We start from the raw sequence: 25312 nt of genomic DNA on the forward strand, positions 1-25312 counted from the left end.
AAATAAATCAAGACATAACTCTCACATTTTTTTATTTTATTCATTCACTATAATATCCGTACCTCTAAAGTTTTGAGGAGTCACTCTCAATGGCTTGATGTGTTGTCGAGTTGAGCGTCTTTTAGATCGTCTTTTAGGAAGCTGAGGTCTTGGTTCTGTTTTTAGTACTGAATAAGTAACATTAATAATGATAACGATGAATGAAGACGATGAATGATGACGATGAATGAAGAAAACATTTCTTAAGGTAATACGCATGTCCTTAATCGACATAAAATATTTCTTTAGCACCAAATAACATATTTTGACGATGAACATATTTTGACGATGAACAAGTTTACTAATCCTGACTCCTATATCGAAGTAAATAGCAGTTTTAGATTTAAATGATCCGAACAAGCGAGTTTTAGACCATTTTATATACAAACTCTAAAATGCATTACATAGCAATTAGAATAGAAGATGAGAGTAGTGTAGTGGGACGGTATAGGAACAATGTGAATTAACATTACAGACACCCGTAGGACGATACAGGGACAAAATTTATAGGGACAATGGGAATTAACATTACAGAACCCCTTTGGGACGATATAGGGACAATGGGAAATTTAACATGGGATATTTAACATGGGTGGGACTATACAGGGACAAAAAAGTATTGAGTCTGTATAGGGACAAGGGAAAGAGAGCGTCTGATGTCATGGTAAGAGAGATTGGTAACATTGTAGCAACTAGGGGAAGGTGACGTCATATGACTGAGCAAATGTAGAGATGGATATAACACATATACAACAGACAAAACACTGATACAACATTTTAAAAAAATAATTTAGGCAAGAAAGTCATTTCTTTTCTAGACCAATGAGGGGCTCTGAAAAGGGCCTTTGGCTTCTTCTTCTTCTATTTCCTCCACTTCTTCGGCCATCTCGTAACCTTTCCCACTATTCCAGTCTTCTTCTTCTATTGGGACTCTGGCATCCAGTCAGGGTGGCCCATGGCTCTAAACTTGTTCTGAATTTTAATCCAGTTATGGTGCAGCCTCTCAAACCCTTCCTTTTTCTTTATATTTTATCTTTCTTTCCTCTCCTTTAAGCACCTGTCCTTGATCTTCTTCACTTCTGCATCTATCACGTTTCTCGTCTGTTCTTCCGCTTTCTTCTGTTGTTCACGACCGATTTTGACAAAGGGCCACTCCGACCATTGCTCTATCTCTTCCAAATAGCATCTGACTTCTATTACTTTATCCAGAGAATCTTTTATTGTCCCCACTCTGACATATGGGGGATTAATTAATCTTCTCAACCTCTTCACTTCTTCCTCTATTATTACCTCTATCATCTCCCTGGCGAATTTTAGTTGGTTGACATAGGCAAGACTGCTAACCTCCATTATCTTTCAATTCTTTCAACAGCATATTCCCCATCCACCATCCAAAAGTAAGTATTTCTTAAATCATTGAACAAAGCTGACACTGCCATCTTCTCTGCTTATTCCGTAGAATGGCGCGAACGACGAACGCTTCGAGTTTTTATATCTAAAGCACGGATGTGAAGGAAAACATATCCTAGTTTTTCTCTTCTCATATTATTTACTATCCACACAAAGGTGAAGAGACACAAAAAAATACATAACCAAAATCTACTATCCACACACGCGAACAACCCAAATCAAACCCAAACTGTACCATCCACACACGGGAGAAGCTAAAAACATAACCACGGTTTACTATCCACACACGCTGAGAATCTAACACATAACCATAATGTACTATCCACACACGAGAAGAAGCCAAATCAAACCCAATATTTACTATCCACACATGCTGCTAAGCTAGAAACATAGCCATAATCTACTATCCACACACGAGAAGAAGCCACGGAGAAGCAGAAACATAACCATAATATACTATCCACACACGGGAAGGTTGAAAAAAAGACACTCTCTACTATCTACACTAACTTACTTCACCACTTGCAAAATACAATAATCTACCATCCACACAAACGTACGTTAGCGCTTTCAAACACACACACACACACACACACACACACACACAATCACATCAGGAAAGGAGTAAGTATGTATAATCACACTACTCCCCATTCACACATTGGCAAATTGAATAGTGTTTCTTTTCTAGATTTTTGGTTAGCCCTGAAAAGGGCTGTTTTTTTAACTCCAGATGCACCTTTCTATTGGCGGCACCTTCCTGGTCTGGCACCACAGACACAACGTCTACTCCAATCATTGTTCCAATTCACTCGGGTGGTTGGAAGAGCAAACGGGGCTTGAGTGGCTTCACTATCCCACTCCTCCGTTTGTGGAATAGTGAACACTTCTTGTTCCCTCTGTCTTCTTTGTCTTCTTTGTCACACTCGAGAATGAACAACTGGTTTCCTTGCTTCATGTGGGTCCTGTACTGGTTCTTGTTGTTGTTGTTGTTGTTGTTGTTGTTGTTGTTCAAGTTGTGGCTGTGGGACAACTACTGGATGTGGTGCAGACATTGCCTGTAGAGGTTTCCTCACCATAGGTTTCACCTCACAACTTGGCCTCATGAGCAAGTGAGGTCGGATCCCACTCTTCGTTTCCTCCTCTTCTTTCATTTTTCGCTCTTCCTCCTCCTGCTCTATCCTGGCTTCTTCCACAATAGCCTCCGCTGCCAGCTCGTCCAGGAGTCGCCTGGCATACTCCAGGTGCATCTGAAATTCCATTAACTTAGTCAGTCTGCTGCTCATTCTACTCATTCTGTACGAATGATCAATCAACGATAGGTAGCTGAGTGTTTCCATATATGTACTTGAAGCACGGGCGTGAAGGAAGACATCCCCTATGACCCAAACTTACATTATCCATATTATCATCAAAAACGTGCGGACCGAAAATAAACACTCACTCACCTTTTACTAACAATCAATATTTTAAAATTTTTGATAAGCGACGGAAACAAAGGACTTAGAGTCTCACTTTATAACCAAGATAAAGAAATCTTGTGCTTATAGACGCACTTCTGTTTTTTTCTAACTGACTAACATACCATTAGCAATTGAATGATTATTTCTTTTCTAGAGTATGGGGTAGCCCTGAAAAGGGCTGTTTGTTTTTTATGAGCGAGGAGCCATGGCAATATTTTATGATCTAAGATTGCGACCTCGTCTGGTGACAGGCTTTCTCCAAGGATAGGGTCTGCTTCTTCAGAAAGAGAAGGAGAACTCTGTGGTGTCAACACGACAGTCGATAAAACCTCTGTCAGGTTCTTGCTGCTGCTGATGCTGATGTTGCTGCTCTCTCTCTGTTCTCTCTGATGTTTCTGAAGTCTGTACTTCTCCGTCCATTTATCTTTTTTCCTGTTAATTTCCTCTCTGAAGAGATCTACTATCAGGTCTTCAATGACTTGTAATATTCTGTCATTATCTATCTCTTCAGGCTTCGGTATCAGGCTTTGCCTGACACGATGCAAATTCACGCAGGCTTCGTTCAGCTTGGCTAATCTTGAGCACATCTTCGTAGGAGAATGAGTCTACAATGGATGGTCAGACTTTTTCTTCTTCGCTTGAATTAAAGTGGTGTTCGTCCAAGTAGGGACATGTACCACTGGTTAGTGATGCAACCGGCATCTTTTTAATTGCTCCTAGGCAAAGGAATTAGAGCCACATCTCCCAAACTTTAATGTACCCATTGGGTACTATTTAATGTAGCCTTCAGATTGTAGGACTAATAAGTCCCTAACAGTCTGACTGAATGGCTGTTACATATGAGGGAATAGTACCACACAGCTCATGTTGCAAGACGGTTCAGATGCATTGAAAAGCCCCAGGTGTCAACCCAAGCAGTATGTGACGTCCGCTACGATTGGTCGGCAGCGATGACGTCACATTAGGACACCTGGTCTTGTGGCAGGTGGAAATTGTTCCACATGCTGCCACGTGTAGGTTGTCCGAGCGTGGTAAAGGAGGAAAAGGTGTTCGGAAAGCCAGCCACGGATGTCGAGTACTCCCCAAAACGCCAGCCCATACTTATTTCGAATCAAGTCCAGTTTTATAAAGGACAAAATATACCAATAATGTGTAAGCCACCTCTGCAATCAATCAAATTAATTAAGTTATAAATTTTGAATAAATATTTACGAACAAGTTTGAATTTAGTGTACACAGTGTACATAATTGTTGAAATTAAAAAACCAGTCGGTCAAGTCTAAGCGACTTATAACAGTTTGAGTCACGCATGGTAAAAATTAAGTATAAGAATTTAAACGGCGGTACCAAAACAGTTGTTGTTGTTGAGTTTAATTATAGTGGCGTGCGCACAATTGTGCATGTGCTACTTTTTTCTGACTGCACCGCAGCCTGCTAGTTGTTCCTGGGGAAGGGGATGGTGCCACCTCCCCCAGGCTTTTATGGATTCAAGGAACACTGATAGTTTGTCCTCAATCTGTGGGTCCATAAAGGTCCCTACAGTGGAATGGTTGGCTGTCATTAGTGGGAAGGAGAGCTCGGGAACGGTCCTGCTTGCTTTACATCGCTGGTCATGTTGTTTTTTTTTTTTTTCCTTTTTTTTTTTTCTTCTTCGAAATGTTCTAAAAGGAGGGGGCTGTTCTATGTTGTTTATAGAGGTTCTTTGTAGATATCATGTATGAAGAGAGATTTTCAAGGTTATTACCGTATTACTAGTCGAGGTGTTTAGGGTGTCTTTCCTACGTTATGTTATTCATAAGATATTAGATATTGCCTCTTTAAGTTATTTGTTAATTGATGTTTTTTAGAGATTGAATGTTATTTATACTTTATTTAGCAAGAGACTTGAGTCCTAGCCAATTACACGGTTCGTTAAGGACATCTAGGACCGGAATCCTAGTTGATTACTTGGTTCGTTAAAGACATCTAGGACATCCGATTTTGCGGTATCCTTAGTTTTTTTTATAGGTGCTTCGTAAGTGAATTATTTATTAATACTTGTATAAAATTGAATGATATGTTATGGGTTTTTATGTGGTGGCTGCTAAATTTATTTAACTAGTTACTGGGTCTTTTGGTTTTGTGGGGATAGTAATTATATTTTGTTCCTAAGTCCTGCTGAGTCAATGAATTGATTTATATTTTTATATGCTGATTGTTTATTTTTATTAGAATCTTCAGTGGTGTGGCAATTAAAGCAGTTAATAGTTGCTGGTTTGGGTCTTATAAACCTTCCAAAACTGCTTGCTAGTTTAGTTTTTCCAGTTATTATCCTGTTTATGGTTTTCTGTTCTAAATAGGTACCCTTAGGTAGCTGTATGTTCTTATCTACGTTTTTAGGGGTTTCATGGTGCTTTTTACCTTTTGTGAGGGAGTTCCAAAAATCTTGCCATGTTTGGTCTATATATGTTTGTGCGAAGCTTATTGCTTCTGTAAAGCTATAGTTAAGCTTGATAGAGTTTTGATCTCCTAGTTTGGCTTGTGCAACTTTGTCTGCCGTTTCGTTGCCAGAGATTCCAATGTGCGACGGTATCCACATGAGCTCGACTAATTGATGTGTTGTGGTGATATCGTCGATTAATTGGTATGCTCTATCGAGGAATTGTTCCCTAGAGTGTGTATTGCGATTTTGGATCGATTTGATAACGCTTAGGGAATCGCTTATAATGACTGCTTTAGGTATTTTGTAGTCTTTGATCCATTGTAGTGATTCAAGTATAGCCCAGAATTCAGTGGTGTAAATGGAGCAATAGTCAGGTAATCTGGATCCCGTTTGTATATTGAATTCAGGGATGACTATTGCTGCTGCTGTTCTTGGTGGGTTGTTTGTTTTTGATCCATCGGTATATATTTGAACATAGTCCGGGTATTTTTGATTGATTTCGTTTACCAGAACAGGTTTTGGTAAGTTTTCTTGTCCTTCTTTATTGCCTAATTTGGTAGCTTCAATGTTAATCCTTGGTGGTTTTTGTAACCATGGTGATTTTTTCTGGTCTGTATTGTCTGTTACCTGTTGTTTTAGCAGAGGTATCTTTTCTCTTAGTTCAAGGATTACTTTGCCACTTGGTGTGATAGGAATGATTTTGGGTTTGAAGACAACTTTACACTTATTTATAGCTTTTATGGTGGGATGGTTGTCTGGGTGGGTATCTAATCGAACGGAGTATCGGAGGAGCAGTTCTTGCCTACGTAATTTTAAGGGTAGTTCTCCTGTTTGTGTTTGTAGTTCTTCTAATGATGTTGAGGGGAGTGTTCCTGTGCATAATAGTAAGGCTTTTTTCTGGATAGTGTCAAGTTTTTGTAGTACAGGCTGCTTAGCCGAGTTATATGCTTGGCAACCGTAATCCAGTTTTGACCTAATTAGGCTTTTATATATCGTGAGGAGGGTTTCCTGGTTGGATCCACAGTCAGTCCCTGTGATGTTCCTCAGTAAATTGAGATCTTTGTTACAATTCTGGGTGAGTTGTTCAATGTGCTGTTTCCATGTGAGGTGGTTGTCAAAGAACATTCCATGGAATTTTACTACTGTTACGTATTTGATTAATTGTTTATGTATATAGAATTTTTGATAGACTAGGTTGCTATTTCGTTTGGGGGTGAATATGATTACCACAGTTTTTTCATGAGATATTTTGAAACCCCATTTGTCCACCCATCTCCCTATGCTGTCTAGGCTCTGATGGACTTCTTTAGCTACTGTGTTATTGGCAGGATTTCCATTCCTCCATATGCCACTATCATCTGCAAATTGTGACAAGTTTATTTTTGCGGAGGCTGCATTGAGGTCAAGGTCGTTTACCATTAAGTTAAATAATAAAGGACTTACTGCACTGCCTTGCGGTGTTCCATTTTCAAGTGAAAATTCTTCCGAATGGGTATTGCCTATTCTTGTGGCAATTTTCCGGCCTGTGAGGAAATCACCAATCCAGTTGAACAAGCATCCAGTTATTCCAAATTGGTTTAATTTGGCCATGAGTCCATTGGTCCATACTAGGTCGAACGCTTTTTCTAGGTCTAAAAAAACCGCTATGAGTTTGCGATCGGTTTTCCTATGTGCGCTAAAAGCGAGTTTGATATCTGTTTCCAATCTGAGAAGTTAGTCAGTGGTGGACCGTTTGTTCCGAAAGCCACATTGATTTATGGAGAGTAGGTTATTTGTTTCTAGGTGGTGTTTTAACCTTTTTGCGATTATTGTCTCCATTTTTTTCCAAATATTGTTTGTAAGGGAGATGGGTCGGTACGAATTTATGTTGTTTGGATCTTTACCTAGCTTGGGATTGGTATTACTATGGCCTGTTTCCATTTGGTGGGTAGTTGGCTTTTATCCCATATCCTATTAAAGAGTTTGATTATGGCTATTGTTATATTGAGAGGTAGTTTTTTGTAGATAATGTAACCTAACTGATCCTTACCAGGGGATGTTTAGCTTTTGGATCGTAGGGCTATCTTCCATTCATGTACTGTTATGTTGCTATTTAGGTGAGATTCTTTTGTTCCTTGGTCTTGAAACATTTGAGGTTGGGTTCCCTCCATTAGTTTTTTGTGTTTTTGAAAGTTTCTTGTGTGATTATTGTTGCTACTCATGTTCGAAAAATGCTTCGCTAGGAGGTCTGCCTTATCCTTATTTGTTATGGCTTTTTTAAATTTTGGGGCTGAGGTAGTTGCTTTCCCTTTTATGGCTTTATCTTGTCCCATATTTGTTTTGAGTTTGATTTTAGACTCAGCTTAGAGCAAAAGGTTTGCCATAGATTAATTTTAGCAGTTTTTATAGTTTGTTTTAGCGCTTTTTCTTTATCTTTATATTGCTGGAAGTAGATAGAATGTTTGGTGCGTTTATATTTATTTAAGGCCCTTTTTGTCTTTATGTGCTATAGTACACTGTTTAGTCCACCATGGTACAGGGTTTTTATTTTGGATATTAGTTGTCTTTGGTATGCATTGGTTAGCTGCATCTATAATTGTGTCTGTTATGTTATCATAATACATGTCAATACTTGGGCTTTCTAAGTTATCTGGATTTACTCTAGCTAGTATTAATTGGAATTGGTCCCAGTCTGCCTGTTGATACCTCCATTTAGGTGGGGTTTCATTTGGAATGTGTTGAGTTTTTGTTTGAATATTGATTGTGATCGGAAAATGGTCACTTCCTAACGTATCTTCCTGATCTACCCACCAATTTGTATTTGAGCCAATTTTGGGGTAGTGATGGTTATGTCTATGGCTGAGAGAGTGGCATCCTCAGGGTTTAATCTAGTGTTCGACCGTTCATTTAAGATGACCAGATTGTTCTCAGTTATCCATTTTTCAACCATTTTTCCTCTTTGATCTTTCTTTTTACCTCCCCATAATTCACTGTGTGCGTTCAAGTCGCCACAGATCATTAGATTGTTGTTGTTGTTATTAGTGGTTGCCTTTAGTGAGATTAGGTTGGTAGGGTAGAAGGTACCCCCTGGGTCGTATGCATTTATTATTTGAATGTTTGTGGTTCCTATATTTATCATTACTGACATTATTTCGATGCTATTATTGATGTTTAGGTTAGGGGGTACTTCTATTACTTCATAGTAGATTAGTGTATCTATTAAAATAATTGCTAGTCCACCCCCTTTCTGCCCCATGGGTCTGTTTTTAAAGATTCCCTGGGTATAGCCTTGTAGTTTGGGCAGGCGTTTGTGTTCTTGTGTTATGAGGGTTACCTGTAGGCAGATTCCGTCTGGTTTTACGGCCGTATTGTTCAGTTTGTTCTGCAGTTCTGATAGGTTTTTAAAGATTCCTCTGCAGTTCCATTGCCAGATGGTGATTTTATTATTTTTTGTACTTATCATTTTTGACGTTGTCTTTATCTGTTAGTCTTGTGGTCCAATCAGCTAGTATGGTGAAAATGGTTTTGAGGGTTCTGATTATGCTACTGAGATCTTGCATTAGGGTTCCTGTTGTTAGGTTCGTTACTTCCTGTATTAATTCTGTTTTGGGGTGTGTGTTAGGTTTGGGGATGTTTGGAGTGGCAGTTTTGTTTGTATCTGAAGCGTTGTCAGGGTGGTCATGGTTTGTTACAATGTGGGTTGTAGTTTTTGGTTCTTTTGTTTCCTGATTCGAGGGTATGTTTTGTGGTGCAATGTTTTCCCTTCTGATTCTGCATGGAGAGTTTTGGCGCTCATTGATTGTTTCAGAGGTAGATTTTGGTGTGTTGGGGTTGTTTTTACACTCTTGACTGTCCTAGTTTTATTATTGAGGGTATTGGCTCAGTAGCCTCTATAACTGCTTTGTTTGTTCCTTGTCCCTTGTGATTTTTAAGACGATATACTTTGGTGGTCTGTGTTCTATTTGCTGTGAGTTTATGAAGTAGGAGTTCATTGCTTATGTCCATGTTGTCAAGGACATAAGCAATGAACTCCTACTAGATAAACTCACATCAAATAGAACACAGACCACCAAAGTATATCGTCTTAAAAATCACAAGGGACAAGGAACAAACAAAGCAGTTATAGAGGCTACCGAGCCAATACCCTCAATAATAAATCTAGGACAGTCAGGAGTGTAAAAACAACCCCAACACACCAAAATCTACCTCTGAAACAATCAATGAGCGCCGTTTAGTGCTATTACTTTTTTAAAGATAGTGGTTTTAGTGGGTTCAGCCAGATTAGTTGTGGTTTAACTGTGTTTGGAGTTCGAAATGACTCGTGTTTTCCTCGGAGTGCTATGGTGTCTCTCTACTTTGATCTTTATTGGGCCTATAGTTTCAATTTGAATGAATTTTTCCACCTGTTGAATTGTGCTGCATTGGACAATCAGGTAGTTTCGCCTTGGTCTTATCAGTTTGAATTGTCCAGTGTGAATTTTGGCCAGTGCTGTCATAATACTATTGGTACTTAGACTAGTAATTCTGTTGCACCTGCTGCTTATGTATATGGTGTGTTCAATGGAATGATAATTGTAAATTTTGTTTTGGGGGTGATGTTGTTGTTTTATTTCCTGTTTTGAGTTAACCTCACTTGTGTTTTTTTTTTGGTTGTTTTGGGGTTTTAGCGGGCCCTTGCCATTACCTAGGTATGTGTTTTGGGTTGTTTGGGGTCTTTGGGTTGCCATATTAGTGATGCTGCTGGGTAGTGTTGTAATGTCTAATTCATTGGATTTGTTTCCATAGGTTGGTGGTTCCATTGCTGTCATTGTCCCAGATGGTCCAGGAGTTTGGCTTGAGTGTATAGTTTCTTTCCTAATGTTTTGATTTGTTGTTGTTTGCTTGATTTCCTGTTGTTGGTTTGTTTGCATGTTTCTAGAATTGGTTATTTCACTTTTGGTGAATTTTGGGGTGCTGGTTATGGTTATGTGGTCTAATTGTGGGGAGTTTAAGGTATGTAGGTTACTGTCAGATTCATTTGTTAGGTTTGGAATGGTGCTGTCTATATCTTCATTTGTGTTTGGTTTTTCCGCTTCCTTGAAGAGGATTGGCGATAGTATTGGCATTGTATTTATATTGTTCCCTGGAGTGTAGTTTTGTATTTCTAGAAGTTTCTGTTTGTGGGGTGGGGGTGTTAATTATGTCTGCTGGTTTGTGGTTTGTTTGGTCTGTGTTTGAGATCAGAATTTGGGGTGCCAGTGTAATGTTGGTTGAATTCGAGTTTTCTGTGGTTGGTACTACTTGTGTTAATCTTGCTTGTTTTACATGCTTTATTGTTGCTGTTTGGAGTTGTGATACATACAATATTTTTACTGATTTATTGATAGGGTTGTTTGGTGGTTTGTGTGTTTGCCATTGTGCCGGTCGTGGTTTATTGGTATTTAGAGAGCGCCAAGTAATGTATTGGTCAGACTGGAGATTACACCGCTTTTACGGTAGGTAAACATCCCTACACGGTTTCGAGTCGGAACGTTACAATAGTGTAATGTGAGGGATAGAGAGAAGTCAAAGAGCATGGTTCATGATACCCATAGCAAAAACAAACGACAAACGCATTTTGTCTTCTTCAAAAGCCAACATTTTTATTCAAATAACTTACAACTACCAATTCACAAATTATTTTAACATTAACCATTCAATTTAACAATAAACATTTTTCAATAAATGTTTGGAAGTCATTGGGCCTAGCTAGAGACAAAAGATAAGCATAATGGTCACAAAACCATCGATCTACTTTCACATCGTTTCTAGAAGAATGACGATCAAAAGAAGTCACTAAATGTTCTAAAGAATATCCCAGACTGCGTTGATGTAGAAAATACACACAATATTGTCCACAGACCAAGGAATCTGTGCCTTGTAATTTCACATTATTGAATCGTGTGGTCTGAACATTTCTTCTCATAAAGTCAATGATATCGTCTTCCAAAGGAGGCAATGCATTCAAATCAAAATATTCCACACATCCTTCTTGAGGAAAGTAGACGGCTACCCAGTGGGTTCCTGGGAGATGACTGTCGTCCGTGTTGATCACATAAACTTGATGATCTTGAGGTTTTCGATGAGATAGTTCATCTTTAGCACATACGACAGGATTCCAAGAAGCAGTATACGAACTGTGGTTCAAAAGGTAATAAAGTTCCCAAGTATCCATTTTTTGTGTTGTTTTTTTCTTCACACTTGATAATAAGTGATCATTTCGATTCTGACTTTCTCTTGGAAAATGTCTGACAAGTAAACGGGTATTAGCTCCGACTTCATACCCTTGTCCAAGAGAGTTTCGATGCGACAGATCTCCAGAGGCTTTAATGGTGGACAAGAATATGTACGCAAGCCTTTATACCACTGATGAAACACATCTTCTTCCGAGATGAGATATTCCAAGCTTTTTCCAGATACTAGTCTAATTTTTCTTCTTGACTCAACATCAGACATTTATCGTGTTGAATTTGACTGGGATGATCGTTTTGACATCCATAGCAATTTTTTTTGATCAATTACTTATTTTTTTTCTGACAGGAATACAGCAAAACAGGAGACTAAATGCTGTTCTTGTTCTGGCCATCTAGACTTCATCTTTGTCTTTGGGTTCTCCTTCTATGGTCTCTTCACATTCCATGTCCAAAGATTCTCCACTAAGCGAAGAGGGATAACAGTCTTCCATGGCTTCTAATAGTCTAGAATGACTTCTCTCAAACTGTTGATTTCTCGGGTATTATCGAATTCGACATACAGGATGAGGTTCACCCTATCATTCAGCTCTCCTTTAAACTGAATTTCCACACGAATCTGGCCGGATTTCATAGGGTGGAAATGTACCTCGTCGCTGCCTTCTTCTGGAGTGAAATCAAAAGCCCACAGGGAGTAGCCTCCTGCATAATCATCGTACGTAATGCCATGACTTGTGTTAGTTCGTAACTATCCGGTGGCTTCGTACTGAGACAAGTACGATCTCAAGTAATTCTTCTCGTCAAAGTTAGGTTCGAAAGGTCGGGTACATAAGGTTTCGCCATCGCTACTGACTTCAATTTTAGACACGTTAAAGTGTTGAAACTCGAAAGGATTTGCCTGTATGTCTCCGTTGAAGGCTGAATTCTCGACGATGCCAAGGATTAAACGTTTGGGTTATTGATCTAGGAACAGATGATCTTCCATAATGGATCGCTGGTCAGCGGAAATGGTGAAAGTTTTCACTTCCACTCTGAGTATCGGTTACTTGGCAGTCGTTCTGCTCAAAGTGTGACTGATGTCGTTTCCTACTTTAGGTAACACTTGGACGCGTTGCACGTACAGTTTGGCTTCTTGGATGATGGTTCTGCAATTGGCAGAAGTAGTATCGGCCATCAAGTGAAAAGCGGCACTGCTAGGATTCAGTCTCAGGCGAACATCGACACCGTTCAGCAAATACTTCTCTTGCAAACACTTGCCTAAATGCAAGCAATCCATCAGCTCTAAATTACGGCTTACAGCAATTTTATCTTTACTAGCTATAAACCTTGCATTGTTGGTATCTAGGTTTTAAACTTTTTCAGCGTGTCTTGTTTAAATAAAACGCAGGCATCCAGATAAGTGTTCTTGGCCCCTGTTCCGTACGTCAAGCGATTTTCCAGGTACGTTCGGTAAGGGTAAAGTATCCATGCTACTGCTGATCAGTTTGTTATTCAAGTACAAATCCACAGAGCTAAACAAGGAATGCATGAAATTGTTGACGGGAGCTACTACCTCGTCGCCATCTAGATTATCACTATCGTTCCATTCGACTATTTCACTTTCAAGTGCAAGTAACTGCTATTCATATCGATGTAATCTTCGGGCTGTCCTTTGATTTCAAACTCAATGGGAGCTGAGGTTGTCAAAGAGGAAACGGGATGAAATTCGACCCATTGGGATTCTTGCATCGTCATCATGGTGGGTGACACGGCCAACATATCCAGTTACGACTTGGAACAGGCGCAAGACTCTCGGTGCATCATTATTTTGTCTCTATGATTTTTAATAATCAAAAAACGTCTAAGTCTCGGACGGTTCTTCTTTTCTTAGTCTTTCTAGCTTTGGGAGTGTGAAGACTTCTGACGGGGTGTTTTCTTCGTCGTCTGTTTCTGCCGTGTACTTGCTGTGTCGTCAGGGAAGCAGGAATGCCTGACTTGGCAGCATGCAGGGTATTTATAGGAGTTTCTTGTCGGCCCAAAATGTCTTTGCCTGTTTGAAATAAGACATTTTTGCCAGCTCTCAAGAAAGCTTTTTTGTGGTTTTGTTTGTCGTTGATGACATTTTGGAGAAACGAACGAAAGGCTGATTTCAACATGTCTCCTAAACCGTGTCCTCGCTCTCGAGCGATTCCTCGGTACACTGGATGCATGACTTACGAATCGTTAGAGAACCGTTTTTGAAAATGGAGTTTCACCGTGACTTTCCTTTTGGTGAATGTAATATTCTGTCCCAGATCTCCTTTTATAGCAATGTTGACAGTGTCTAAATACGACTTGCTGACAGGTAAATAATGAGAATGTATAAATTCGCGGTGAACGTAATAGGTGTTCCCACCTTCCTCGTCATAGTTCGTGGCAGACTTTACTTTGGAAGGAATGACAGGGAGTAACGGCACGGAGGTGTGTCCCACCACGTTGTACTGCACCACATCGGAGTACACAAGAATCAAATTCAGACTTTGGTTCAGTTCTACCGGCTTTCCAAAAGCGATGTAAAAATCAATATTATTGTTGATCTTTGGGCTAAAATTCTGTGTTGCCATTTGTGGATGTCCACCCAAAATTTCAAACAATTTGACATTAATTGTTATGCCCAACGTGTCGGTATCCTGAAATTTGACCAGTAGGCGATGAGCCACTTTATGGTACTCAATCTTAACCTTTTTGCTTATTTTGTTCAGGGCTTTGCCAAAGGCTAAGTCGAACCTGTCTGCAATGGTGTCCACCAAATGTTGACTATTAAAATAATAGCCTGGCGGAATTTTCTCAATGTAGATGCTGAAGGGTGAATTGCTTGCTGGTCTTGTGGGACCTGAAAACCCGATTTTAGTCATTTCATCTTGCAATTGGACGTTCGTGATTTCGACGGGGAAAGTGCATTGATTTTCAGTGATGTTTGGATTTGTGTCGGGTGAATCATTTCCACCAAAGCCACTTTCCAATGGGCTTCGCGATCTAATTGGATAGCCTGAGGTAATTTGGCCGTGTAACAGCACAAAGTGTTGTTGGGAAACACCTCCATGGAACTGTCACTGGGTAAGGTTAAGTAAAATTGGTTATGGTGGCTCACAATTCCAGAGTTCTGTGACTGTCCGAGGGGTTACTGGAAGTCAGAGGAGTGTCTCCGCCCCAAATAGAGTTGTCGTTGTTGCTGTTGGAGTGGTTGCTGGCACTGCACACAAGTTTCCCGTTGTTCCCGTTGGAGGAGAATTTCAGGTATGGATTGAGAAGCAGGTAACCGATGCAACTGCTCAGTAAAATGGTCCACAATTGTTTTCTCATTGTCGCAAACTCAAATTAGCAATGGTTGCACCGATGACAAAATATACCACAAAGATTTGGCAGAAAAGGACGATTTGAGTTTTAGGCACACGTTCTCCACACCACACCCACAAGAGTTGTTTCTGTAAATCTTGCGGAGAAGAACTGGGTGAAGGAGTGGTCTCTGCAGAGGTTGTTGTTGTTGTTGTTGTAGGGTTTAACACCATTTTGTCAGCACACGATAGGCTAAACATAGTGACCAGTATTAATGGTGGAGGAAGAACCCGGGAAATCCCCAAAAAGAACCACCGACCCACGAGAAGCTACTGGCAAGCTTTCTCACATACCCACATTGGCCGAATCCGAGACTCGAACCTACGCAAATAGAGGTGAGATGGTAGTGATCCGTAACGGAGAGCACTTTAGACCACTCGGTCACTCGGGGCCCCCGCTGCAGAGGTAGCGGTAGCCGAAGATGAGTGAAAGGGTATGATGGTCACTTCTTTTATAGTCGATGACTTGCGAAGCTTCGATCCAAGAATCAAAACTGGGTGGATATCCGTTCCAACATACTTTGACTTCTTTGACACGTCGTTTTCCCACTTTTTGGGTTCTGCGTTTGAGAATGCCTCCGATGTCGTACACGTCGTCTTCTCTTTTGGTTACACGTTGTAACTCAGGCAAGTAAAACGTTCCTTTTAACACAATTCAGTCGCCCATTTAGGTAAGTAACCTTTGTCAAAAGTGCGTTTGATTTTGCCAATGCGCACCCAATCTCCTACGGCCAACACTTCACCTTTCTTGGGGACAGCCACCGTCGGGGACATACCAAACAGGCGATCAGAAACCAGCACTTCGTTGTCGGGAGTCACATCTTTGATGGGGCGAAAGGGTGCCTTGGAAACGGATTTACGTTTCCGCTGGGCCACGGGAGTAGAAGTCGAAGCTAGTGGTTGGGGTAGTAATGGAATGGCTCTGGTCTTCTTTTCTTTTATCACTTCTGGTTTCCCTTCCTTTTTCACTTCTGGTTTCCCTTCCTTTTTCACTTCTGTCGAAGTAGGAGTAGGCTTCATCGGTTTAACCCAAGCTTTGATTTCTTCTTGTTGGGGTGTGGGGGAAGGGGTCAACAAGGATGCTGCAATCTGGGAGCTGCTGACGATGTTTGAAAATCTTCTCGTATATCTTCTTCCTCAGGCTTTGGTGGGGTAGCGTCTCTCGTAAACTCTGGGGATGGTAGTGGTGGTGGTGGCGGTCTGGGGGATGGACTTTTCATCATGGTCTTAAAATCTTTCAGACTGGGTAGAGCTGTTTCATCTAAAGCTTTCTGGTGAAAGAGTTGTAGCCGTTGCAAGACTTGACCGTACTTTTGCGATTTTTCTGTTTCGAACAAATCGTGGTGATCCATCAACGACTGCAATTCGTGTTCTAACTGGGTCATCTCGGTCAAATTGGGATTGAAATGCAAATGCGGGGTTCGTTGTTCTTGCCAATGATCGTATTCTATCCATCGTTTGCAAGGCACTAAAGCTAGTTTTTGTCCTTCCATTCGATGTTAAGGGTCACATCTGAGATGTTGGGACTCCATAGGTCCTTTTTATCTTGCTCCCTCTAGTCCTCCCAACATGGTTCCCAAGACTCCTTTCAGCAACGGTCCCAACAATAGTGGCAAAATTCCTCCACGTTGGACCAGCATCTTCTTCTTTTGACGAATGGGAATTTTCTTTTGAACCATGTGGCGAAGAACGTGACTATGTTTGCCTAAGCATTGTTTCTGGTGTTTGGACAAAGGGATCATGCCTTTCAAAACGTTCAAACAATATTCGCACACGGTATCGATGATATCTTTGAAGGCCGTTTGAACGAGTTTTTTTTCGCATGGGTGGATACGCTTTGGATAGGACAGACAACATGTCCCCATATTTGACTAAACCATAAGGCAGTCCTTTCCTTTTCTTTCGTTTGGGTTTAGAAGAGGAACGTTTTCTGGGGGGTGATATCTTTGCTTGTTGGTTCACCAAAAATACACTGGCGTCGATGACTTAGCACATGCCCTTCTATTTATTTTTTTTGAATATCGCTTTGTAATAAAGGTGACAATGTGCTTTCCAAAGTCGCCAAGGAATCGTCTCCTTTGGTGATTGCTCTTTTTCTTTGGACGAATGCGTCTTTTCTTAGGGTAACGTCGATGCTTGACTGAACGTTTTGATGGTGACGAGACTGTCCTTGTCTCTTTCATTTTTGGACAGGAGAGTGAAGGTGTGCACTTCTCTGAGGTGACATCTTTGGGAGTTCAGGAGCACAAACAACACTGATACCCATGCATTGTCGCAGAACTTTTTTGAATATGGAACGCGTCGCCACTGATTGTCTTTACGTCGTAACAACTTGGTGATAAGCATTACAAGTCGTGAAGGGGTTCGCAAAGGACTAAATCGATGTAGTTTCTTCTTGGACAAATCCAGCAACATGCCCGATCTCTCTTGGAATTTGATTATGGAGCAGGTACTTTGTGAGCAGCTGCCACTGCAGTTAAAGAGAAGGAGGGTGTCACCACTGGAGAAGAATTTCTTGGAGACACGGGCTTCCATGGTGTCATCAAGGGAGAAGTGGATGAACCTGAGGCTACCGGAGACGAGGTCACCGTCGTTGCGGGTCGTGGTTTGCGAATGTAAGGTTGCGTCCTTTCCGAAGTGCCTCCCTTGCGACTAGAAGCTGTTTTATGTGAGCCTTTCTTTTACTGGGGACGTCTCTGTTTCTATTTCTGGGGACTTTTCTTTTTTTGGGGTTGTGACCTGGTCTTGACACCGTTGCTCTCTTTCTACTTGGGGCTTCGTTTGCCCTTTTTTGGGAGTGGCTGTTTTCTTGGGGAGAACTTTGGGAGCATTACGATCCCATATTAAGATGGAGCGAATGATGACACCTCCTAGAGTACCGCTCCCTCCATGTTTCACAATGATTTGCTTTTTGGTTTGAGTGTCCATGCGGTGTCGGCCAGTTGGGTCAAAGCGACTTTGTTTATATCAAAAAAGCGTTGGTTTGATGAAGAATCTGAATGTTGCATTGCAGTACTTGACGTGCTGTCACCGTGAACCATCGTAAGACTTGTTTGAGACTGGCTTCTAAGACACGAGCACGTATTTGTGGATTTTTTCGCGACTGATTCCATACAAGGCACGAATCAATTTGACTGGAAGATGTCACTAAAGGGATGTCATTTTGACGCTGTGTGAGACAGACGAAAAGCGTCCGAGGTTTTTATAGATTTTTTGGGTGGTTAAGACGAGGACGGAGACATGTACAGGACAGGCCCTACCTCTTGACACCAGTGGTGAAACAAATTGGTACGAAATTGCAAATAATCGGGGATAGTAGGTTTCAAATCAACGAGTAAATAGGCATGTGGAGTTTGAGTGGCATCGTCGTACGCATAAGTTAGCGAAGGCGTTCCTAACTGTTTGGCTAAGACTTGCACTTGCGATTTATCTCGAGGGCTTTTAAACAAGACCACGTAATGAGCACTGAGACTGATGGTGCGATGGCTTTACTTTGTTGAAACAAATTTTGAGTTATGTAAATGATACTGGCAATACGATGATGTCATTTGCGCGTTAAACAGATTTTAATTTCTTCTTCGTCTTCTCCTAACATGTCGTCGAAAATGATCAAATGGGTTTGGCGGGAGTCAGACACGATTCCGTCGTCTTCGTTAGGAATGCCTTCCACAAGCACGATTGAATCGCCTTGACTTTCTCTCAAAAGACTGTACGCCCATTGCCACTCTTTGTAGCACCACACGATGCGTTAAGGTGGACGATCGATCAAATGATGTTTATGTTCGATCAAACGTTTGACAAATTCGGTTTTACCTGCACCGCTAGGTCCAGCGATGAGCATGTTAAAGGGATGACAAAGATACAAAAGCCTCCCAACTGGCACGATCTAAGTGTTCGTCGATGACTTTGAAAGTGGAGGAAGAGGGAGTAGTGACAGTAGTGATAGCCATAGTGTCAGGAATGTCAAGACACGAGTTTTTATACTTTTTCAGGACACGTTTATTGATGTTTTACAAATAAACACGAAAGACTAAACTACATAAAAGCCAAAGGTTAAGTACAAAGATAAAATGCACATTAAAACGTTCAAGGTGGAATATAAACAGGGCTCTGTAAAACGTGTTTTGGGTAATGTTCTTACAGGTTCTACAGGGGGCAATGTTACACAAGTATCCTCCCGACAGGGTCTTTCAGGAATGTCCATTACAGTCCTGTCCTCAGTGACGGGTTCTTCTGGTACTGTCACTAACACAGGTTGAAAAGTGATTATTTTCCTAGGACGTTGGAAGGAAGGATCCGAACTCTTGAGCATACTGTGCTACTTCTTGTGTCCAAGTCTCAAAACCCCAATTTTTCCAGTCACGTACATCTGTCCAGTGGGAATGTAAGTCACAAGCTACACACACATCGTCATACTCCTTTTCGGTAGCTAAAAGTTGACGGTTCTTTCTTCCCGTAGAGGTCGAGAAGTATCCAAATGAAAACGCAAGGCTTTGAGCAAAATGAGTCCCTCGTGACCATTTAAGGCCATTTGGGTGGTAAGTACTGTTCGTAAAGAGTCCACAAGGAATCAGCTGGTAAACGAAATCCCAGAGAAAAAGTCATTAAGATACACACCACTTGTCGACCCAAATTCAACGGAAACAGTTTTTGTAAAAAGTGATGGTAATAATCCACGGTTTGAATACTGCCATTGAGTTACTTCCACGTAATTTGTTGAATCACTTATGATAAAAGCGTTGGCATGGCAGCCTGTTTTTATACACTCTTGTTTTCGGAAGCAATAAATGTACTTTCTACCAAAAGATACTCGTACTCCAGTAGGGAATCTAAATGCTTCATACACTAACCTACAGTTCAGAGTTCGTTCCGAAGTTTCCTCTTCCATTAAGAAAATGTTGCATAAAAGATTTTTGTAATCCTTCAACACTTCTTTCTAAATTCATTGCAGTAGTTGTATCTCGAACTAACGAAAATCATTCGCGACCTCGAAGTATTTAACTAGGTCTGACCACTGGAACACTTTCTCATGATTCAGTCCTCTTATATCATTCAGGATCCATTGGTTAAAACACCGGTGATGTAACTGATGCAATTTTTCTTTACGTTTCATTTGTATTTTGACCAGTTTTTGTTAAATGCGTTCTCTCAGTTCCACAGGCAAGCCACGAATGTTCTCTTGTAAAGTATCCATGAATAGGTCAGTCAGTATTATTGTATTTACAATCTTTTCCTAGAGCGAAAGTAATCAAGATAGTGAGTAATTTCTGTCCACTGCCATTCAGGGTAACGACCAAGAATGTCACTGAAATCTTCTGATGTAAAAGGTCTAAAGTAGAACAATAGGATGAACGCACCCTTGATCCAAAGAAATATAACACATTTGTTAACTTTTTTCACTTTCCATTTGTGAATTTTTTGACACAAAAGTTCTACAGTCACCCATTGAGATTTAACACTGGCAAGTCCCTGCCAAACTTCCTTGTAGATCTTCTCTTGCAGTTCTTTAGGTAATGAGTCAATATCATTTTTTAAATGGGTTTAAATACTGGTCTCGGTCATGTTCAACGTTTGACTCCTAGCCAATCTGGTTTCTTCAACGACATGATAGGTTAATTCAATGACTCAGTCCCACTAAAGACAAGTAGTGACAATTCGGAGACCATCGATCATGTTCCAGGTAGGCCACATCTTGTTGTTCCCACTGATGAAGTGACACACCGCAACTGAAGCACTTGATTTTATCCCCTTCGCCCAAGTAGGAACATCCGGCTCTGGTTAATTCTTCGGGGGTAGGTCCTCAGATATATTTAGGCTATTTTCCTTTGAATGATTGAAGACGATTTTCAAAGTCGCAGTTTTCAGGCAAACGCACAGGGAACTAATATATGTCTTTCACAGGTTATCGATGAGGGTAGGGTGACATCGACAGCAGTTTGCCCAGGGCAGGATGACATTCGTAGGGTGGTAGACGTGAAGGTTGACATCCACATTCACAATGAAACCCAGTAAAATGTCCACGATGACGAGTGGCATCGCTTTCGCATCGATCAGGTATGACACGCACATCATCACTTTCCATGATAGGGGTAGTGGTAGTAGTAGTGAGAACAAAGTGCCCATGATGCTTTACTGCATCACTGAGCTCACAGCATACAGAATCGCTCACATCACAAGGATCAGCATCGCACTCCACTTCAGAGGTCCCAAACTTGAACTGTGCCTGTCTGAACTTGTTTTGTGCTTCTCTAAAGAATTCATTTACTTCGCTTGGTCTTGGTAGTCACAATGAACTATCGATCTTGCACATTGTCCCTTTTTATATGCTGACGAACACCAGTGTCACCGTAAGGCAAAGTGAAGTGATTGGGAAGTCGCACTCGCTTCTGGATCACGATTTGATAGACTTTTTCCAAGGGTCGACTGACGATTCGGTGAGTGGGTAAACGTACAATCTTGTTCGGTTGGTAGGTGGTCATTTTAACGTTTCCATCCTCTCCAGACTGCAAGGCTTCTTTCAATACTCCAAAATCCACCACTCGACTGGTGCGATAATTGAGAGTCAATCCTTTCACTTTAAACTCCATGTGCACTTCTCCTTGTTTGTTCCGGTATTCGTAGCGGTAAGTTTTAGGACCGCCATTGCAAAACTCGTCTGTCCAGGCTCCTAAACGGTCTCCTTCGATGTCAGAGTGCTGTTGACTCAGGCGATCGATGTAAATTCAACTGTCCGTGTCAAAGTACAGGACGCGATCCGCTAACAGTTCTAAAGCTTCGTACAATTTTAAGCGAGCATGAGCTGTCACGTAAGCCACAATGATGATATTTCCAAGTTCGTCGGCTTGTACAAAGTCCAGATCTTCTTCATAATTGACTAAGATCAAATCCTAACGAACGACGTCCACTTGTTTCATGTATCTGGTTTTGTCGTGAATCATCTGGAAGTAGCGGGAAGGTTCTGTCAAATATTCCGTCTTGTCTTAACACGACCGTTGTGTCATCTTACCCCACAAGCAATTTAACATCACCTTGGCAAACGATCGCCTACCTTCGTTTTTCTCGATGTGGTCTAAAGTTGAGCCGTCCTGTTCCCAGTATTAATCTTTGAATGTCTTTTGGTCTTCGGGAGTGTGACACCAAGAAGGATAGCCGCTGGCTTCTTGTTTCAGTTTCAAAAAGGCCTCCACGTAGTCTGCGAAAATGCCTTTCTGAAATGGGTCACCCTTGTGGTAATGTTCTGTCTTGGGAAAGTGGTAAATTTCGTATACTTCTAACAGTTGGTATCCCATGTCCAGAGCTTTGAACAATTCCACGCTGACCCACGTCCCCGTCAAGGAGCGTTCTTCCTGGTTGTGCTGACAAGGCTGGCCTTCGTTGCACGTTTCGGCACAAATACGACACAGGGGAAACATAAGTTTGCAAAATAGATCATCGACTCTTTAAACTGCACTTGTCCCACTTGAATGGAAATGATTTTGGCTCCGTTCAAAGTGACTTTAGCACGTTTGGTGCCATGTTCCATATAGTATCTGACAAGAAACTGTCCATCGTATACCGAGAAATTGTGAGCCATCACCGTGGCATGGCGATGACAATCTCCGTAACGTTCGATGTCCTCTTGGCTTAAACGTCTCATCAATGAGATCTAAGATCCATCGGGTAAATTTGGCCAGTGTGTTCAGTCCCCGAAATATTGTTTCACGTCCTCCAGGAATCTTGCTACAGTGAGGGCAATAACTCATGATAGGCTCTTGGATGCACTTCTCGCACGCTCGATGGGCAACGCAGAAATTAGGAATGTGAATGCCGGTCTCTTGCGTGCATTCGAAATCGAAAAAGATGAAATTGCCTTTCTTCTTGTGACCATAATATTCCTGTTGGGGTTGATATTTCTGAATGTAGCATTAATGTTCCAAGTCCACGATTTGGTGACAAATGTGACATCGTTTCTTTCCTGAACATACGTGTGCCTTGGCATTATTGGTATCAGTGCTTTGTCTGTTGTGTATGTGTTATATCCATCTCTACCTTTGCTCAGTCCTGTGACGGCACCTTCCCTTAGTTGTTGCAGTGTTACCAATCTCCCCTGCTGTGACCGCAGACCTGTCTTTCCCTTGTCCCTATACAGACTCAATACTTTTTGTCCCTGTATAGTCCCACCCATGTTAAATTTCCCATGTTAAATTTCCCATTGTTCCTGTATCGTCCCAAGGAGGGTCTGTAATGTTAATTCACATTGTCCCTATAAATCTTGCCCCTATATCGTCCCAGGGGCGTCTGTAATGTTAATTCCCATTGTCCCTATACTGTCCCACTACACTTCTGATAAGGACAACTCTTATACATCTTTATTGCGAATCAGCTAAGGTGGCTGCCGCGGACATTGTAATATTTCACTTAACCAGATGCTTCATATTAATAAAAAAATTATATAAATGGGATTGAAACATTCACGAGTGTGTACGTTCTCATAAGATCCAGTTATCATTAAAATACAGTAGCTGCAATGGCCAAAAAGAAGAAAATAAACCTATCACGTTCAACCTAACCTACACAGCTTTAAGTAATAACATATTATTTAATTATTATCAGAAAGATCACAACATCAAAAACGCATCGGTGCATTCACTGATCCAAAGCACTATATTATATAATTATTATCAGAAAGATCACAACATCAAAAACGCATCGGTGCATTCACTGATCCAAAGCACTATCTCGAGTGTGACTTCAGCTAAATTACCAATGTAAATCAAACCCATGTACAGATTTATAGCTGTGTAAATTATTAAGGAAAGTAAGATGAAATACATCATAACACTGGTGCTTAATCAATTTATTTGAGGAATTATTTTTATGCTATGTCTCTACCACTCTCTTCCACTATTCAACTAAATAATAATTTCCTCAAATGTTGAATTGTATATTATGCAAAAAGAATTGAAGAACTGGAAAAGAAAATCTAGCTCAGTTACCTGAATCAGGTGTGCTCGGTTCACTTGTATTTTCAAATTCAGAATTGCTGGATGTATGAGGTCCCTCTGTATTGGACGACACCTCTTCGTAATGAACCAAAAATTGATCTGCCAGGTCATCCTGGCCCTCAGCTCTCATGGCATCACATAATAATTGTACCCAGTTAGTAGAACGACAGGGAACTACGTTTAGCAACTTATAAGCCGCAAAGCGTTTTCCTTTCGACCGTTCCTCTTGTTCTATCATTTCTAGATCATAGTCATTGATTCCGCTGTGGCTAAAGAGATACCTTGCTAATTCTACAGGATTTATTTCATTAATGATTGCAGGTGTGAGAATGCGTAAGAGTTTCTGCTGCATACTGATTCCTTTTTTCACAGAACCACCTTTAAGTAAGGTACAAATAAAATCGTAATCTGTCAAAGGAGAAAACAAATGATATCGTATAAACAACGTTTCAAGACAGTTTCTATTTCTCTTTTCTTTACAACACAGAATTCTAAATAAAACTGAAGAACGTTGAGAACAAAATCCATCGAATGATATCTTGATATGATAGAAAATTTATATAGTTTATGCCAGTCTGAACGTGAAGAGAGCTGAGAACTGGCTCTGTTCGTTTTCTCTCTTTCGGAAAGTGTCTGCTGTAGAATCTTGGTACTTATCTTCTAAAGACTTATGATCTCAAACTAAGTCACAAAATGAAGCTAAACAATAAGTTTAGTACATTCAATAAAAATGTATTCTCTTGAAATCCCAAATAATCCTAAATGATTTATGGCAAGTCCAAAAGTACTCTGAGTTCCGATATTGAATGCGCTGGTGTACCAATAATCTTGAACAGGTTGATATACCAACAGTCTTGATACAAAACAGTTATATACTCTGAAATGTTTTTCAATTAATTCACAGTAATGCCAAAATAGCGGTTTAGTCCAAAAAAGACAATGAGCACTTTGTAATTCCAGAGAATAATTTAAATAGATGATTCCTCTCAAACTATATCTGAACACAGTAATATGTGATTCTCATACTGATATCAATGTATGAATTAATCATTTTGTTTACCACAACCCCATATAAACAATAAAATAACCAGATGTATGTCACAAATTCAGTTCCAGAACATTTTAAGTTTGTAAATAAGGCTAGACCTTGTATTCAAATATAAGTAAACGACTTATCTATAACTAATTAAACATAACAAAAAATATGATAAAAGATAGGTGGACCAAACTTCTGCCTTTAGTTACGGACAAAGGTCAGCATACAATACAAATTAAATATGTATGACAACGCGAAAGTACTTCGTCTAATAAAGTTTGTAACTCATAATGAGGACTGGTTTGTCAAAAGGATTTGTATAAGGTGCATCAGTTCCAGCTAAAATGAATCTAAATGTGCAAAGTCTGATATTTTATTGGTACAAAGTCGCTTCGCTTGCGTTTTAATTTCGAAGCC

General features: G+C 40.5%; 1 protein-coding gene across 1 annotated transcript in view; it reads right to left on the reverse strand.

The window, feature by feature from the left end:
* The window catches only part of LOC149800398 (uncharacterized), an 83491-nt gene that overhangs the window by 28043 nt on the left and 30136 nt on the right, over positions 1-25312 (reverse strand). The window contains exons 6-7 of the mRNA XM_089960033.1: positions 23851-24267; positions 63-167 (exon numbers count right to left, since the gene is read on the reverse strand). Of these exons, the coding sequence (XP_089816159.1) occupies positions 63-167; positions 23851-24267 (522 nt within the window). The remainder of the gene's footprint in view (positions 1-62; positions 168-23850; positions 24268-25312) is intronic.

Source organism: Sinohyriopsis cumingii, chromosome 5 (genome assembly GCF_028554795.1).
Source record: "Sinohyriopsis cumingii isolate HCF-2022 chromosome 5, ASM2855479v2, whole genome shotgun sequence".
Lineage (NCBI taxonomy): Eukaryota > Metazoa > Mollusca > Bivalvia > Unionida > Unionidae > Sinohyriopsis > Sinohyriopsis cumingii.